The sequence below is a fragment of the Sminthopsis crassicaudata genome, chromosome 1 (assembly GCF_048593235.1).
Source record: "Sminthopsis crassicaudata isolate SCR6 chromosome 1, ASM4859323v1, whole genome shotgun sequence".
NCBI classification, from domain to species: Eukaryota; Metazoa; Chordata; class Mammalia; order Dasyuromorphia; family Dasyuridae; genus Sminthopsis; species Sminthopsis crassicaudata.
Genome location: NC_133617.1, coordinates 390,494,902 through 390,514,370, shown reverse-complemented (window position 1 = coordinate 390,514,370; position 19,469 = coordinate 390,494,902). Strand labels below are relative to the sequence as shown.

The 19,469-nt window shown below is 36.9% G+C and overlaps 1 protein-coding gene across 7 annotated transcripts; it reads right to left on the bottom strand.

The window, feature by feature from the left end:
* Positions 1 to 755: 755 nt before the first annotated feature.
* Positions 756 to 18,899, bottom strand: LOC141549779 (zinc finger and SCAN domain-containing protein 16-like). Of its 7 annotated transcripts, none has more exons than XM_074279683.1 (4): positions 16,630 to 18,899; positions 15,069 to 15,589; positions 9,846 to 9,993; positions 756 to 3,425 (listed from the first exon to the last, which is right to left on the bottom strand). In XM_074279683.1, the coding sequence occupies exons 2-4, from the start codon at positions 15,507 to 15,509 to the stop codon at positions 2,500 to 2,502; spliced, it is 1,515 nt and encodes a 504-aa protein (XP_074135784.1). In that variant the 5' UTR covers positions 15,510 to 15,589; positions 16,630 to 18,899; the 3' UTR covers positions 756 to 2,499. The 7 variants fall into 7 exon arrangements, with proteins under 7 accessions (XP_074135784.1, XP_074135785.1, XP_074135786.1 ...); XM_074279684.1 differs by lacking the exon at positions 16,630 to 18,899 and adding an exon at positions 16,104 to 16,545; XM_074279685.1 differs by lacking the exon at positions 16,630 to 18,899 and adding an exon at positions 16,124 to 16,545.
* Positions 18,900 to 19,469: the final 570 nt, after the last annotated feature.

The following is a 19,469-nucleotide window of genomic DNA, read 5'->3' as shown; positions in this document are numbered from 1 at the left end:
TCATCACATGGCTGAAAAGAGCTAAGTCTGTCATAGTAGAGCATCACATAACCTTGCTCTTACTGTGAACAATATTCTCCTGGTTCTGTTCATGTCACTCACATCAGTTCATTTTTTTTTCTAAAATCAGATTGCTCAATATTTCTTATAGGACAATAATATTTTATTACATTCATATATATAACTTATTCAGCCATTCCCCAGTTGGTAGGCATCTACTCAATTTCCAATTCCTACTCAATTTCACAAAAAGAAATTCTACAATCATTTTTGTACACATGTGTATAATTTCTTTAGTTTAGACATTTAGTTGTCTAAATCATATATTTACTTGTATTTTGTTGCTATATGGTATGTGATATTGATCTAATCCTAGTCTCTGCCACTCCAATTTTCATAACTGTTTTTGTCAAATAGTGAATTCTGAAACCAATAAAGGGATTCATTGGCTGTATCAAACATTAGGCTATAGGGCTCATTAGTCAGAAGAAGAAAAAACTTTTTTTTTTTAAAAAAAGACACCACATTTGGGAGATGCAACATTTAAAAAGAAAAGGAGGCAAAAAAAAAAAAAAAACAAGAAATAAAGTATAAGAAAATAAGATAGAGAGAAATATACAAGTAATTATCTCAGATAGGAATGGAATAAACACACTTAAAAGGGGCAAGTATAGCAGAATGATTACAAAACAGAGTCCAATAAAATGTTTATAAGAAACACACTTGAGACATGAAGACATAAAAGAAAGTTAAAGTGAGAGGCTGAAGCAATTTATTTTCCTTCACTTGAAGTAAAAAAGGCAGGGGTTGCAATCATGATATCAGATAAAACAACAACAAAAACAGACCTAATTTTAAAAAAAGATAAAACAGGAAAGCTACATTATACTTAAAGGTACCACAGACAAATTTATGTTAATACCCAAGACATATACATCATATACCACAAGATCTAAATTTTAAAGGAAAATTAAATTAATTAATAAGGAGAAAAAATTAAACTATAATAGTGGAGGAGTTCAATTTCCACCATCTCATAACTCTAACTAAAAAAAAAAATTTTTAAAGAAATGAAAGCCCTAATATCACTTTAGAAAAGTCAGAGGGGCAGCTAGGTGGCACAGTGGATAGAGCACCAGCCTTGAATTCAGGAGGACCCGAGTTCAAATCTGGTCTCAGACACTTAACACTTCCTAGCTGTGTGACCCTGGGCAAGTCACTTAACCCCAGCCTCAGGAAAAAAAAGAAAAAGAAAAAGAAAAAAAAAAAGTCAGAGATAATACACCTTTGGAAAATATCAATCTGGAATAGAAAAGAGTATTCCTACTTTTCAGCTAAGTATGGCATTTTCCCCAAATTAACCATGTATAAACATAAAAACCAGATAAAAATGCATATAATCAAAAATATTAAATTCAACTTGTATGACAAAGCAATAAAAATCATATCCTATAAATGAGCAAAAGTAAAAATCAATTAGAATTAAGTAATTCAAATGTAAAGAATAGACGAATCAAAAAACAAATCACAGAAGCAAAATAAGATAACAATAAGGAAAGAACATAATAAAATTTGAGGGATGTGGCCAAAGAAGGACTTAAAGGAAATGTTATGTCTTAAATATTTTCATCAATAAAAAAGAAAGCAGATCAACAAGAAGCAAGAAGCAAGAAAAATAACTAGAAAACTAGCAAACTTAATACATCTAATTAAAAACCATGATAGAAATCTTAAAATCAAAGAGAAAACAATTGAAAGCAAAACCCCCAATTAACTAATAAATAAAACTGTGAACAGAAAAAAAGGAAACTGATAAGCTATTAAATAATTACATTTAAAAAACAAAATTACCATTATCAAAAAGGAAAATATAAATTCACAATCAATGGAGAAAAATTAATAGGAACTTATTTTGCCCAATGTATGTCAATACAACTGACAACTCAATATAACAACTCCCTCATCACTGTCATATTGCTTTTTTACTGTGGAATTTTTTTTTTAATCTCTCCATGTATTTTTGTTCCTCAGAGAGATGTCAGTAGAGGTCAGATACAGAAGGACAATCCAAAGACAATATTCAAAATAGCTTCCTATTAATGACAAATGATGACAAATATAGGAAATCATAAAGAATGGATAAAGGAACAGAACAAATTTGCTCTAATTCCTAGTTTATTGGAGTGACTAAGCTCTGGCTTGAGATTACATTTCAATTTATTTCAAGTTCCTTGAGTTTCCTAAAAAGTAAAGGAAGCAATGAACAATATTTACACTCCCTACCTCTTGATAATACATATTAGTCTATCAGAAAATAAACCTTAATGAATGTCTCATAGGCCTATGAAAATAAGAAGAGCGCCATACAAAAATAAGACAAGCACAGGCTCTGCCTCTGAAGAGCTCACAATTACTTTGTAAGGTTTTGATTCCAGGATACATTTTCTGAAATTTAATAACAGTTACAAAGTTGTCTGAAAATCTGTCATATTCAGAGGGTCAAAGTTTGGTGTGTACTCTTCGATGTGTCATAAGGCCAGACCAATGCCTGAAGGGTTTCCCACATTCTTTACATTCATAGGGCTTCTCTCCAGTATGAATTCTCTGATGTTGAGTAAGAGCTGAACGTTGATTGAAAGCTCTGCCACATTCATTACACTCATAAGGTTTCTCTCCAGTATGAATTCTCTGATGTTGAATAAGGGAAGAGTTCTGATTGAAGGCTTTCCCACATTCTCTACAATGATAGGGTTTATCTCCAGTGTGAATTCTTTGATGCTGAATAAGGTCTGAGCTCACCCTGAAAGCTTTCCCACATTCACTACATGAATAGGGTTTCACTCCAGTGTGAATTTTTTGATGTTTCCTAAGATATGAACGGCGGCTGAATGCTTTCCCACACTGAGTACATTTGTGAGGTTTCACTCCTATATGAATTCCCTGATGTTTTCGAAGTTCTGAGTTCTGCTTGAATGTTTTCTCACATTCATTACATTCATAAGGTTTCTTGACAGTCTCATCTATTTGATGTACACTAGAAGATGAATTCTGCCTAGAATTTTGCTTATTTGTATTAGATATGTGGGTCTTCTCTTCTGTTGGAATTCTATGTTGTGCAACTAGATTTGAGTTCAAATGACAACTACACAAACATTCATCATATTTATGGCCATTCTCTCCTAAAGAAATTTTTTCAGAAGGCAAAGTCACTACCATAAAATTTCCATCCTGGGAAAGGGATTCATTTTCTTCCTCCATTTTGTTTCCCTGCTGCCTAGCTAAAGTGCCTTCACATTCATAGGCTTCTCCCATCTTGGTTCCCTTGAAAATATCCATTGAAAGCCTTTCTGGTATCATCTTCTGTGACTCCCCTTCTTCAGAAAGTTCTTGCTTTGGAAGTGACCACTTGGTACCAGTCTCAAAATCTGAAATGATCAACAGAAAATACAAATGTCGTGTAAACTGGGAGAAAAGAAATTTCTTAAAGGAAATATTGACAAAAGTTCATATCTCTGAAGCCCTTTATATATACGTTATCTATTGTAGTTATTACAACAATCCTTTCAATACGCAGGAAGTATAACCATCCTTATTTCTACCTGTTAGGAAACTTAAGCATATGAGAGGTGATATGACTATAGATTTCAAGTGGGAAGGGTCTTTAGAGGCAATCCATCTTAACCCTCTTTACAGATGAGGAAACTGAGGCTAAAGAACAATTCAATTACTTGACAAACTTCACACACCATGAGTAGGTTGTGAAGCTGGAACTAAAATCCAGATATATTTTAATTGTATCACCATTTCAATGAAGCCATTTTGCCTTTTAGAAAACAGAATAATCAAAATTAAGCTGTAAAATATGCATACATGTTTCAATAGGCTTTCATGAACAGAATCCCAATCTAAAGTAAATGGTAAAAGGAAACAAGGGTGAAAATGCAGGTGCCAAGAGAGAAAGGCAGGCAAGAGGTATCTTGCAGAGAAGACAAGGTAGCCAAAAAAAAAAGTCTATAATAAAAAAAAAAAAAGGAAGAGACAAATTGGAAAAAGAAAGAAGCCAAGACAGAGGGAATAATTTCATACACAAAAATATAACAGAACTTTTTTATTATAACAAAAAACTTGGAGGAAGTGAACATTATCAAGGGGAGCAGGAGAATGGAACCAAGATAGCAAAGAAAAGGATACCAATGTCCTGGCTTCTTCCAAAAATCCCTCAAAACATCTTTTAAATAATGCCATAAAACAATTCCTGAAGCAGCAGGACCCATAAAAGGATAGAGTGAAATAATTATCCAACCCAAAACAGTCCAAAGATCAGCAGGAAAGATCTACCGTACCTGAGTGAGAGTGAAGCACAATCCAGCACAGGCCACGCCAGTACAGACCCAGCCCCAGTAAACCAGAAACTGGTCTTGGGAGCCACTGAAGCAGTAGCAGCAGCTGCTGCTTCCAGAACTCTATACACAATAGTTTTATAGACATAGTTCCAGGGCAAAAAAAAAGTGCTTGTGGTCACTCAGAGATCAGAGCACAGAGTAGGAGAATAATAAACACACCTCTTCAAAGATCATACCACCTTAAAAGCAGAATTATCTCTGAAAACAGCTGCACAAACCCACTGAAGCTTGGAACAGTGTAGCCTCTACTCTAGAAGGAGATTCCCATTTTAACAAAGAGTTACAAGTCAAGAAATAGACTGGAAACATAAGAATACAGCAGAAAAAATTCTGACAAGGAAGATCAAAACACACACTTAGAAGAAAACAAAGTCAAAGCTCCAACATCCAACAGAAGTTTTTGCAAGGGTAAATGTTGAAAAATTATCCATGCATATGTTTGTCAATAAAAAGCTATAAATAAATACATAAATACATAAATAAATAGATAGATAGATAAATGAATGAATGAATGGATAAATAAATAAATAAATAAATAAGTAGGCAGATAGATACCTAAATAAATAAATAAGTGGAGCTGCCCGTTAATTAAAAAAAAAGATCTCTAACATCCAAAGCCACATTTCATTTGAAATGTGAATGATCTTAGGCCATTGAAAGGGTTCAAAAAGGATTTTGGAAATCAAGTAAAAGAGGTAGAAGAAAAACTGGGAAAAGAAATGAGCTGTGCAAGAAAATCATGAAAAATGAGTCAACAGCTTGGTAAAGGAAACAGAACAAAATACTGAAGAAAAAAAAAACCTTAAAAAACAAAATAGGCCAAATAGTAAAAGTAATACAAAAAGCTAGTGAAAATTTCCTTAAAGGCAGACTTGACCAAATGGAAAAAGCATAAAAATTCACTGAATTAAAAAAAAAAAACCTCCTTAAAAAGTAGAATTGGCCAAATGGAAAAGGAAAAACAAAAGTTCAGTGGGAAAAAAAATCCTTAAAAATTAGAATTGAGCAAATAGAAGTCAATGACTTTCTGAGAAATCAAGAAATAATCAAACAAATCAAAGGAATGAAAAACAAGAAGATAATGTGAATTTGGAAATACAAATGACTTGGAAAATAGATCCAGAAGAGATAATTTAAAAATTGTTGTATTGCTTGAAAGCCATGCTCAAAAAAGGAATCTAAACATCATCTTTCAGGAAATTGTCAAGGAAAATTACCCTTATATTCCAGAACACGAGGGTAAAATAGAAATGGAAAGAATCTACCTATTACCTCTTGAAAGAAATCCCCAAAAGAAAACTCCCAGGAATATTATAGCCAAATTCTACAGTTTCCAGATCAAGGAAAAAATATTGCAAGCATCTGGGAAGAAGCAATTTAAATAGCATGGAGTCACAATCAGAATAACATGAGAATTAGTTTAAAGGTTCAAAGGGTTTAGAATATGATATTCTGGACAGTAATGGAGTTAGGATTATAACCAAGAATCACCTACCCATCAAAAGTTATTATAATCCTTCAAGGAAATAAACAGATATTCAATGAAATAAAAGACTTTCAAACATTCTTGATGAAAAGACCAGAGCTGAAAAGAAAATTTGACTTTCAAATACAAGACTCAAGATAAGAATAAAAAAAGGTAAACAGGAAAGAGTAATCATAAGAAACTTAATGAGATTGGATTGTTTGTATACATACATGGGAAGATGATACTTGTAACTCATAAGAATTTTATTATTATTAGGGAAGTTAGGAGTATATGTAGACAAAGGGCACAGTTGTGAGCTGAATATGAAGGGATAAAAGCTAAAAGAATTAAGAGGTGAAAAAAAAGGAATGCACTAGGAGAAAGGGAAAGTTAGAATGGGATAAATTATCTCACATAAAAGAAGCAAAAAAAGTTTTTACAGTGGAGGGCAAGATGGGGGAAAATGGGGAGGAGGAAGGGAGGGAGTTAACCTTACTCTCAACAGAACTGGCTAAAAGAAGGAATCACATTAAAACAATGCTGAGGTACCACTACACACCTCTCATATTAGCTAAGATAGCAGGAAAAAATAATGATAAATGGTGGAGGAGATGTGGAAAAACTATGACACTAATTCATTGTTAGTGGAGTTGTGAAATGACCCAACCATTCTGAAGAGCAATTTGGAACAATGCCCAAAGAGTTATCGAACTATGTATACTCTTTGATCTAACAGTGTCTCTACTGAGTATCTCCTAAAGATATCTTAAAGGAGGGAAAAGGACCCATATATGCAAAAATGTTTGTGGTAGCCCTTTTTGTAGTGTCAAGAAACTGGAAACTGAGTGAATGCTCATCAGTTGGGGAATGGTTGTACTATTGTTCTGTAGGAAACGATTTAGCAGGATAATTTCATGGAGGCCTGGAAAAACTTTCATGAATTGATACAAAGTGAAATGAGCAGAACCAAAAGATTATTATACACAGCAATAACAAGCTTATACAATGATCAATTCTGATGGATGTGGCTCTCTTCAACATTGAGATGATTCAAACCAGTTCTACTTGTGTAGTAATGAAGAGAGCCATCTCCACCCAGAGAGAACTGTGAGAACAGAGTGTGAAACACAACATAGCATTCTCACTCTCTCTGTTATTTGCTTGCATTGTTTTTTATTTCTGTGTTTTTCTTTTTCTTCCTTCTTGATCTGATTCTTCTTGTGCAACAAGATAACTGTATAAATATGTATACATATATTGGATCTATATTTCAACATATTTAACATGTATTGGATTACCTGCCAGCTAAGGAAAGGGGTGAAGGGAAGGAAGGGAAAATTTGCAACAAAAGGTTATGCAAGGGTCAATGTTAGGAAAATTACCCATGAATATGCTTTGTAAATAAAAAGTTTTAATTTAAAAAAAATCATTGAAGTACTGAATGCCAGAATAAAAAAAGAGCCTAGACATTCTATTTCAAGAAATCTTGAAAGAAAACCCCCTCACATCTTTTAGATCCAAAAGGCAAAGTGGAAATAGAAGGAATCTATTGGTCACCTGCTAAAAGAAAGTCCAACATGAAAATTTGAAATTACAGTCAAAATCCAGAGTTTCCAGATTAAAAAAAAAATACTGCAGATAGCCAGGAAGAAAAAATTAAAGTACCAAGAAATTATAATCAGGATCATGCACTATACACTATTTAGCAGCACCACTACTAAGAAATGGAAAGCTTAAAATATGACATTTCAAAAGCTACATATATGTATGGGGGAGGAGGGGGAGAAACACATACACACTCTCTCTCTCTCTCTCTCTCTCTCTCTCTCTCTCTCTCTCTCTCTCTCTCTCTCTCTCTCTCTCTCTCTCTCTCCCCCACCCCACTCCTTTGGCTTATAGCCAAGAATAACTTAATAAAACTGAGTACAATCCTAAAGGAGAAATAACAGACCTTTAATCAAAGAGAGGATGTCCAAGTATTCCTAATGAAAAGACAGAGCTGAGCAGAAACTCCAAAGTTAAAATACAGAAGTTAAGGGAAATGTAAAAAGGCAAATATAAATAAACAATGATAAAGGATTAACACGGAGAAACTTTATATTCTAATATGAAGAGATTAAGTGATCCCTCTGAACCCTATCATCATCAGGGAGCACATAGGGAATTGGAATTAGAGTGGAATCTAATTTGAATTAAGCTTTGGAGTGATTTTGTTATGTCTTGATAATCCAAGAAGAATGGAAAGGAAGGGGCAGAGAATAAGTGAGTGGGAGGGAGAAATTTAAAGAAAATTATCTCGCTAATTGGCATTCATAAATAAATATTTAATACTTGATAGGCACATAACACTTCAACCTCGCCCTTTAAAAATGCACGCAAATGTTCACATACACACACACACAGAGTTGGATATAGAAATACATATATCAGAACTACATATATGAGAGGGAAATGGAAGAAAGGAGAAATAGAGGAGCGCTGACTAAGAGAAGATTGGTTTTAAGTAAACCCCTAAGGATATATTTATAGCTCTTTTTGAGGTAACAAAGTATGGAAATTATGAGGAAGTGCCCATAAACTGTGTAATCAAAAACCATGGTGCTATAATAAGCAAATGATGATGGGAATAGTTTCAGAGAAACTCGGGAAGAATTGCATGAACTGAGGCAGCAGGGAATGAAAAGAACCAGGAACACAATTTATACAAAGACAACAATATAGTACAGTAAAGACAATAACTTTGAAAGAATTAGGAACTCTGATCAGCATAATGACCAACCAAAATTCCAGAGGACTAATGATGAAATGTGCTATCCACCTTCTAATAGAAAAAATAAAGGATTCAGAGAACAGAATGATATATTTTTTTGATATGAGAAATTTGTGTTGCTCTGGTCCTAAAATTGGGAAGATTAAAAAAAACCAACCCCTGGGCAAGTTACATTACTAGCCCCAAATCACACTGATTGGAACTAGCAAAGCAAAAACTTCAACTAATGTCCTTTAATACAAAATCCTGTACATCACACTATCTTTTTTTAAAATATCAGTAGTATTTTTATTTTTTCAATTACATGCAAAGACAGCTTTTAACATTCATTTCTGCAAGATTTCAAGTTTCAAAACATTCTTCTCCCTCCTTCTCCCCCTTGCCCCTTTCCAAGACCACAAGCAATCCAATATAGGCTATGCATGCCCAATCATTCCAAACACAACCTACACAGTAGTCATGGTATAAAAATAAATCAAAACAAAAGAGAAAAACCATGAGAAAATAAAAGCAAAGGAAGGGGAAAAAAGGTGAAAATAATATGCCTTAATCCATATTCAGTCTCCACAGTTTTCTCTCTGGATTCAGATAACATTTTCTATCCTAAGTTTAGTGGAATTGTCTTAGATCACTGCATTGCTGAGAAGAGCTAAGTCTATCACAGCAGATCATCACATAATCTTGCTATTACAGTATACAATGTTCTCCTGGTTCTGCTAGCTTCACTTACCATTAGTTCCTAGAAGTCTTTCCAAGCTTTTTGGGAATCAGTATGCTCATTATTTCTTATAGAACAATAATATTTCATTACATTCATATACATAACTTATCCAGCCATTTCCCAACTGAGGGGCATCCACTCAATTTCCAATTCTTGCCACTAGAAAATTAGCTTCTACAAACATTTTTCCACATGTGGGTCCTTTCCCCTCTTTTAAGATTTCTTTGGGATGGATACAGACCCAGTAGTGACACTGCTAATTCAAAGGGTATGCAGAGTTTTATGGCCCCTTGGGCATAGTTCCAAACTGCTCTCCAGAATGGCTGAATCAGTTCATAACTCCACCAATAATGAATCTTAATCACTGAAGACAAGAAACTCAGGAGCCAGACCCTGTTCTAACACATTTAAAAATAACTCCCTCTCCCATCACCACCTCTGCTCTCCCTTCTCCTCCTTCTGATTTTCAGTCTTGTTCCTCACCTCGTTCTTGTGGGAACTGGGGCTCTGGAGACCCACACTTGATCTCGGCATTCATAGGCTGAAGGTGGACATTCAGTGAATCTTCTGCTGCTTTCAAAGGTATCATCTTCTCCCAGATCCCTCCCTTTCTCTGTGCATTTGATGCAACCTGAAGATAGTGAGATATGTTTAGCTTTGTGAAAGAATCATTATGGAAGCTAAAACATAAAATATAGAAAGAAAACACATTCCTACATAGATACAAGACAGGAGAGGAAGAACTAGAATCTTGTTTGTCAGATTAAAATTAGCTGTATTAAGATAAATCACATAACAACACAGGAAATTTTATAATTGATACACAGGAAATCTCATGAAATTTCATGTAATTATCTAAACAAATTAATGATTAATATTGAGTACTGTGAATGTGAGAAATCTTAAAACAATTATAAAAATATTACTATTTATATTTATCCATTTTCACCAATTAAAAATAAATTATGGGCTTGCTTACCTTTTACCATTAATAAATCTAACCATAATGATATTTTAACTTTTAAAAACTGAAAAATCATGCTGTTACAGAACATGCATAAATCCTATATATAAAATATTAAGAGAAGATTTAGAGTATAGAAAAGGTAGTCAAGAGAAATCTGATTACTACCTTTGCTGTTGTGATAGAAGACAAGGGAACCTTAAAAGTTATCTACTCTAAAACATTCGTGTTACAATATAGAAACTGAGGACCAGAGAAGATAGAGTCTTGCTCTAACAAGTAGAAGACAAGATTTAAGCCTAGTTACTCTGACTCCAGCTTCCCTACCACTCCCTGCTTATTTTCAGTCTTCAGCCTCTTTGAGCTTTTATCAAAATTGGTACTGCCTACCCTCTTCTCCTTTCTAAAACTTTGTACTTATAGAAGTTCTTTTTGTAGTACCTAAGAATTGGAAATTGAAGCAATGCCCCTCAACTAAGGAATGGCTAAAGAAGTTGTGATATATGGTTGTGATGAAATATCACTGTGCAATAATGAGCAAGATGATTTCAGGAAAAACTTACATGAATTGATGGAAAGTAAAGTAAACAGAACCAGGAGAACACTACAGTATTAGCAACTTTGTACAATGAAGAATTGTGAATGATTTAGCTATTCTTAGCAATAAACAATCCCAAGGGATTCATGATGAAGCATATTATCTGCTTCCAGAGAAAAACTGATATTGTTTGAATACAAACTGAAGCAGGTGATTTTTCACTTTCTTTCTTTTCTTTTGAGTCTTCTTATACAAATTGACTAATACGGATTTCCATATTTTTTTTTACATTATGTGTATCTATATATCTATAATAATTGCTTACTGACTTAGGGACAGGACAGGAAGTAAAGTAGTAAGGGTGGGATATGATATAGATATCTAGATATAGATATGATTTAGAACTCAAAACAAAAAAAAAACTTTTATTTTAACATGTAATTAGGGAAAAAATAAAATCGTATGTATTTAAAACTCTATTTCCTTGATTTCTATAACACCACATCATACTTCTCTTACCTCTCTGACCACTCACTCCTTCTTGAGGTCTTATATGATTCTTTTCCCCATTTCCAATGTCTAACAATAATCATACCACAAGATACTGTTCTTTTCCTTATACTCTACACTACAAGATGGCACAGGAAATAGAGCTGAGCCTGGCTTCTGAAAGATCTGACTCCAAATATAACTTCAGACATTTACTAGGTGTGACTCTGAGTAAGTCTCCTCACTTCTGTCTGCCTCAGTTTCCTCGACTGTGAAATAGAAATAATAATAGTCCCTACCTCATGGAGTTGTTATGAAGATCAAATGAGATAATATCTGTAAAACATTTAGTGTTCCTATCAAGGTCCCTTTCTAAAGAAGAAAAAAGTCCCCCTAGACAGTAGCTACATTCACAGTCCACATTTTTCTAGTGCTAAAGGATAAACTGATAGCACAAATATGGACTCACATACCCCTTGCAACTATTCTGGAGGATCTGAAGGATCCAGGGCCCACAGACTAGAAAGTACTAGTACAGATCACTTAGCTGAGAATGAATAATGTGATATAGATTATGTCATATAAATTATAGTGCTCCATCTCCAAAGTCTTCAATTCTTAAATTCTCTTTTCTAATCATAATTCAACACTCCACCTTTCCATTCCTACCAAACCTGCTCCTCATAACCACAATTAGTCTCTCTCAATCTTGACTGCTGTTCTGGTTCTATCCAACCTTGATCCTCAAAGATCAGCTATTTCAGACATTTAAGAATCACTCTAGAATCTTTTACTGAATAACCTCGGCTAGACCTAAAATACTGGAATGCTACTGGAGAAAGTAAAAAAACTGTATTCAGAGAGTAAGAAGGTCCAAAACAACTGCCAACATCAGGCTGGGTCCCTCATTACAACTTGTTCTCTCTATCACATTCCCCAGATTTCAAATGTTTTCTACTTTCCCAAAATCTCCAACTTTATTTCTTAGCCCTTTTGCCAATCATACACGATGTTATTTCCTACTTACTCTGAGAAAACTGAAGTCATTTGACCTAAACCTCCTCAACTTCCCTCTTCCCCCCCCAATCAAAACCTCTCTATCATCCATCTTTTCTTCCCTCTTGACCCAAACAAACAGCTGGCCTTCCTCTTTGCCAAGACTAACTCTCCTTATCATTTTGATCCCACTCTCTTTTGCCTTTCTCAAGATTTTGTTCCCATGATAATCATTCCCATAATGAAATCAAGAAGATATGAGGAAGAATCCTGCTTCAGACACTTATAGCTATCTGGCAAAGTCACTAATGAGATGACAAGTGAAAAGAGAGCACTTGGCAAATCTGTAAATCAAGCAATCTGTAAATAATAGCTATGATTATTAAGTACCCCTTTCTCTCAGAAAGCTCCTTCCTCCCATCTACAAGCCATGTTTAGCCTCCCTTATCTTAAAAATAAAAACTTTCTACTGACATTGCTACCTCTCTCAAATGACTACTCCATCTTTTTTACTCTTCTTCAGTGTCAAGTTTCTAAAAAGAATAAACTACATTCATTACTTTTCCCTCATTACATATCTTCCCTACTATTTTGCTTTCTCTACTCTATACTAGTAACCACTTCTAATTTGTCAGCCTTGATCTCTCTGCAGCTTGTGACACTATATAGTGCTCCCTTCTTCTTTCCTCCTTTTCTTCTCCCCTACTTGGCTTCCCAGACACTGTACTCTTACAATTTTCTGTTCGCCAATCCTCTTCCTCTCTTTTCTTTGATTTCTTTTCTTTCTCTTGCTATCCCCTAGAGGTAGATGATCTGAAAAGCTCTATCTTTTCTCTTCTACTTACTTTTTCTTTCCTTTGGTATTATTATCCCCACTCACAACTCCAATTCTGGTCTCTATGGAAGCAGAGGGTTCCTTCTACTATCTCTCTCATTCTCTTTTGGTCTACAATTATTTATTTGCTAGAAAGGCTTCTTAAACTTTTTCCACTTGTAACCCCTTTGACATGACCCCAGGTATATATGCATATAAAACAGGTATACAAATCAAACACTTACTGATAATAAATTATACCCAGCCTGATGTTGGCAGTTGTTTTGGACCTTCTTACTCTCTGGATACAGTTTTTTTTACTTTCTCCAGTAGCATTCAGTATTTTAGGTCTAGCCAAGGTTATTCAGGTTTTGGAATAGATCACTGTGAAAAGTGAAAGGAGTAAAAGATTCTAGAGTGATTCTTAAATGTCTTAAATGTCTTAAATAGCTGATCTTTGAGGATCGCCCAGTTCCTTAAACTGTGGTTTAGCACCCTATGGGGGTGCTAGATGACCTGGAACATTCCAATCTCCAAATGTCCCAAACTAAACAAATAAATTCTGCCCATTCACCCTCAGTTCTGTTAAAGAGATGAACAACCTCTCAGACATGCAGGCTGGAAACCTTCCCAAAATCGTTGGATATGGCCAACAAGGGAGAAAGAAGAGATGCAGATTCTGTTGATTCTTTCTCTGAGATCTTTCTCACAACCATCCCATCGTTTTCATTTACATTTTCACTACAGCAGGTCTCTTTCCTCTGGACTAGTGCAATAATCCTCTTCACCAGTTTCCCAGACTCCAGTCTCAGCACTTCCATTCACTGCCCAATGAATCTCAACAATAACGCTATTCATTTCATTTCCTTCCATAAATAAGCATCAATAGGTCCCTACTACCTTCCCTAATATCAGAAGCCCTCTTTCTAGTTCTAAATGCTTACTCTATTATACATCTATATACACAGCCATACTAGGAAGGCACTAACTTCCTTCCTCTCCAATACCTTACATCCAATGTAGCTTTTGAAAGTCTTCCAATGAACAGTAACACAGACATCTCCTTCAACAACTTTTCTTGGCTTCAAGTCCCTCCACCACTATCAGCCAAAAGCAAATGTATCCTCTTCTGAACTCTCATAATAATCTGCACCTCTCCTATATATCTTTATTGCATTTAACTGGGATTACAGTTACTCTCTTATCTTCCGGATCAGATTCTCAGTACTGGAGGAAGTTACAATGCTCAGGCATATAAATGTTCACTGAACTGGGTCTAGCAGTACCATTTTAGATAACACAAGAAGCAAGATTGTCTTATGCTTTATTGTAGCATTCACACAATTAGCAATGCCCTAAACAGAGTAGGCAAGTCAATAAAAAATCCGAATGGATCCATAAACAGGTTTCCCTATATCCCACATCCCCCTACAAGGAGAGAGTTGCTTCATTTCTGGCAATTTCGTAGGGTCAAAAGCAGTTAGTAACAGGAGAGCAAAGGAAACACAAAATATAAGACTGCGAGCCACAGAAGTTACACTAAAGATTTGAACACAGCACTTTCTTCTCATTACTTTTCTCTTAATCAACAAATTAAGTCAATAAGCAAGTATTAAGCACCTACATCAACAAATTAAGTCAATAAGCAATTATTAAGCACCTACATCAACAAATTAAGTCAATAAGCAATTATTAAGCACCTACATCAACAAATTAAGTCAATAAGCAATTATTAAGCACCTACATCAACAAATTAAGTCAATAAACAATTATTAAGCACCTACTATGTACCAGGCGCAAAGTGCTGCGGATACAAGGAAAGGCAAAAACTGTTCCCTATTCTCAAGGAGTTTACATCTAGCAGAGAAGACAACATAGCCCATTTCCCACTGTAAGCCATCACACCTGCCTCGTTCCCACCTGACGTCCCGGTTCACCAAGTTCTCTCTCCAAATCTTCCAGCACCGTTACCACCTCCTCTCCGCTCTCCGGATGCTGCTCTCTCACCCAGCTCTGCAGATCCTCCGGCAAAATGGTCAGGAACTGTTCTAGAACCAGCAGCTCCAGAATCTGCTCCTTCGTGTGTATCTCTGGCCTCAGCCATTGGTGGCAAAGTTCCCAGAGTTTGTTCAGAGCCTCTCGGGGTCCGGGCGTGTCACTGTAGCCAAACTGCCTGAACCTCAGGCGGAAGACCTCCTGGGTGGAAGGGCTGCTCCCGTGGCTACTTTTCTCCCCCCATGTGCAGCCCTCTTCTTCCTCCACCTTCACTGAGACGCCCTGAAGCCTCTCTTTCCACGCGGGGTTCTGAGGCTCGAGGGCTTCAGCCTCTCTGGGTTCCAAAGCCATCTGAGCTGGTGCAAAGTTTTACACCCCTCCAAGGGTCTGTGCCTGCGCCGGTCCCCTTTGGCTGCTCTTACAGAACACCGCTAAGATGTAAGAAACCAGTCAACAATGAGTTATTAAGTTAAGAGACCTTAAACAACTTACTGAAGGTCAGCCACAAGGGAGATTCATTGAACGCAACTATGACAAAAGTTAAACAAGTAATTCCTAAGCAATTTTGGATATTTTTTTGGGGGGGAAAATAGAAATAATCATGGATTTGTGCGCCCCCTAGTGGTCACCGGGCCTCACTGAGGTCACACTGCAGGGGGTCGCTGTAATGCCCGCAAGCCCGTACAAACATCCCGGCAGCCGACCTCGCCCCCGGCTCGCCGCTAGCCCCAGTAATTTATTTTTTCCTATCTCAACGAGCCCTCCAACCATTCAGGGGCCAGGAAACAAGCGCCAAACTCAGAGACTTCATACACAAAGGGCTTGCAGTTGACACCGGGACTTGCAATCACATTATCTCGGATCTCTTTTAGTGGTTTAGTTCCTTCCCATTGCAAAAGCACTTCAACCCCGACCCTCCGCTAACCACAGCGACCCTCCCCGCACCAGACTACATTTCCCGAAACCTCCAAGCCAGGTTTCCGCCCTTCTCTGGCTGATTGAAACAGACCGACCACTGTCAAACGGTTGCTATAGAAACGGGCTCGGGCGGCACGTGATTCCCCCAGAGGCCATGCTCGGGCTCCGGGCTGCTTCTGCACAAGAGAGCATAGGTCTACACTACACGGGCGCTGCAGCCAGTGCTGCTATTCAAACGCTTCACTGAGTAAGGGAGCTCAAGGCTCAGGGTCCAGCAGAGAAAGGAAACGGGATCAGAGTCCCAGAGAACGGCGCCGCCCGGGTTTCTGGGAAACATAGTCCACGGAAATGGACGTCCCGAGACCCGAAGGCCTCTGGGAATCGTAGTCCAGCGACAAGTACAAGCTTCCATGACATCCTATGAGCAGCTGCTGGAAATGCTTGCTCTCGTCCTCCCTCTCTGGGAATTGTCCTCCCGGAGCTCTGCTTATTAAACGAGTCCCGGCTTCTCCACCTAGAAGGGGGCGGGCCCTTCACCCTCCCGCCTCCTTACCTCCTGGCCCTCCGGAAGATGGCGGTGGGGATGAGGCTGAGGAACCCCAGGATGGAGTTTGGCGCCGGGAAATCGGGCCGGTCCCCCTCCGGTGACGTCACTGGGGGGAGTCGGGGTCGGCCTGGCTCGGGAGGAGGCGATGTAGCCGATTGCCGGGAGGCGACCCTCGTTCCGCTTTGCCCAAGCCGCGGGACTCCCTGTGGGCACGGGAGCAGAGATGCGGTTCATTGCTGGGGCTCGGCCTGGCCTGCGGCCCTCCGTCTTTCTCCAGGCTTTGGGGGCCGGGGTTCATCCACAGCGACCTCTTCAGTGCCGGGGCTCTCTGTGCGGTCCCATTCGCCTTTCTCTGTCTGCACCCAACCCCCCACTTAGCTTTCCTCTCTGTTACTATGTTTCGGAACTCAGCAATAACAATAGCTTGTGGTTTCAAGTTTGCAAAGAAAGACCCTTGTAAACGGTGTCTCATATGTCCTGCAACCCTGGCGCGGACGGGCTGTCATCACCTCATTTAACGGATGCGAAAACTCTCGCAGAGTTTAAGAGACGGCCCCAGAAGTGGCCGAGGCTGGATCTGCACAGGCTAGGCGCTGTAATCAACACACACACCCATGGGGAGTAATAGGAAATACGAGCCCTTCCACACTATTAATGCTTTTCTTATGGATTCTCTTTCCTATGGATTCCCAGTGAATCTCGCTGTGATTGCGTTATTTAATGGAGCCCAGAATCAAAAATAAGGCCGAGCAGCACAGGCTGGGAATGGGAAATTTGCCAGGCTTCTTTTTCGGGAGTTCAGGCATTTCTGAATTTCCCGACCCCGTGGCCCAAACTGTCCATGGAGTTTTCTCTGGAAAAAAAATACTGGTATGATTTGCTATTACCTTCTTCTACGGATTAGGGCAACGAGTTTGATATCGAATTTGAACTCGGGTCTTCCGGCTTGCAGGGACCGTTCTTTAAACACTGAGTCACTTAGTTGCCTTCTAATGACTCTAAACTTCTTGAAAAGTAGGACTATTTTTTAATTCCAATATTCTACTAGTGACGTAGCATGGCTTCAAATGCTAGAGCCCCAGAGTCTCTCAGGAATCAAAACCAAATAAGGTTGATATTGACTTGATCTTTATTGTTCATTTCAGCTCGGAAATTATTGCTCTTAAGAAATTTGCGTTCTTGCACCTAACAGACACTAACAATTCCATCGTTTCTCACTTTTCCTTATTTAATTTGAGGCCCAGAAATGCCATTATCCTTTTCTTCCTGCCTTCCCTCCCCCACAATATTTCCTTTAAAATTATAGACTTTTTGATCCTCCAAATGAATTCTTTTAACTCATTCTATAATTTATGTCCGTTGCACTTTGGTACAGCATGAACTCTATAAATTAATTTGGCTAGTTTTGTCATTTTAATTGCATTGACACATTTCAAATAGTAGCAATGAATGTTCTTCCAATTATTTTAGTTACTCATTGAATAAAGGATATCATCAACGAAATATATTGTTGAAAAATAAAGCTGGTTGGTCATGTAGAAAAAGAGAGGCAATTATCAATACTGAGGATCAAAAAAACAAATCATAGAAACAATAGTTATATGAAGGAAATATAATGATGAAATAACATGCCAAAATTTCTGAGATGCACTTAAAGCAGTTCTCTGCAAAAAAGGCATATCCAATCAAACATAAAATGAATAAAATAGAACGAGAGAGGACTTAAATGTGTTTAAAAGTTAGAAAGCCAACAAATAAACAAATCTTAGATAAACACAAAAGAGAGAATTTTTTTTTTAATAAAAGAAAAATACACAGGAAACAAAAAAAAATCTAGAAAGGAATCTGGGTTTTTTAAAGACTAATAAAATTGATAAACTTTAAGCCAATATGATTTAAAAGGGGGCAGAAAAATCAATATAATAACAAATGAAAGTTGAAATCACAGCAAAACCAAAAGAAAAAAATTATTAGAATTTATCAGAGTTGTATATTAACATACACACAAAAGAAACAGAAAACTTTTAAAATATGTAAAATAGACAAACAAAACCAAATAGAGATCTTAAAATTCAAAAACAAAATAGAAAAATGTGGGCAGCTAGATGGCGCAATGGATAAAGAGCAGGGCCCTGAAATCAGCAGGACTTGAGTTCAAATTTGAGGTTGGACACTTAAATACTAGCTGTGTGACCTTGGGCAAGTCACAACCCCAATTGTCTCCATGAAGAAAAAAAGTATAGGAAAATGAACTTGCTATAAAGTAAATCTTAGTACTTATGGATTCACTGGAGAATTAACAGAATTATCAAACCTTTAAAAAAACAATTGAGACCCACATTACACAAAATATTCCTCAAAAACAATATTTTTTATAAGAAAACATGAGAAATATCTAAATCATGGGAGGAGAAAACACAGGAAAATTCTAGACCAATATAATTAATATAGATTTTTTAAAAACTTTTAAATAAAATCTCAGACTATAACAATTTATCTAAGAAATCATTCATTATGACCAAATTGGATTTTTACTAGGGATTTAAGGAAAACAATTAGATTAAAAACAAAAACAACCAAAACTACCTCAAATCTCAAAAGATTTGGAAAAAGCCTTTAACAAAATGCCATACTCGTTTATGCTTTAAAAAAACAAAACAAAACAATAAATTTCCTAAGGAAACTTTTGTCCTCAATTCACAACATTTAAAAGATATGTAAAAATTATTTAAAAATAAAACCCTAGCACATTGGATGGATCCTGCTGCTAAATTTATGGGAGGACATGGAATGAGTCAAACAGAAAGGACAGGCGAGGATGTGTTGTGTCCTCCTCTAAACTCTTT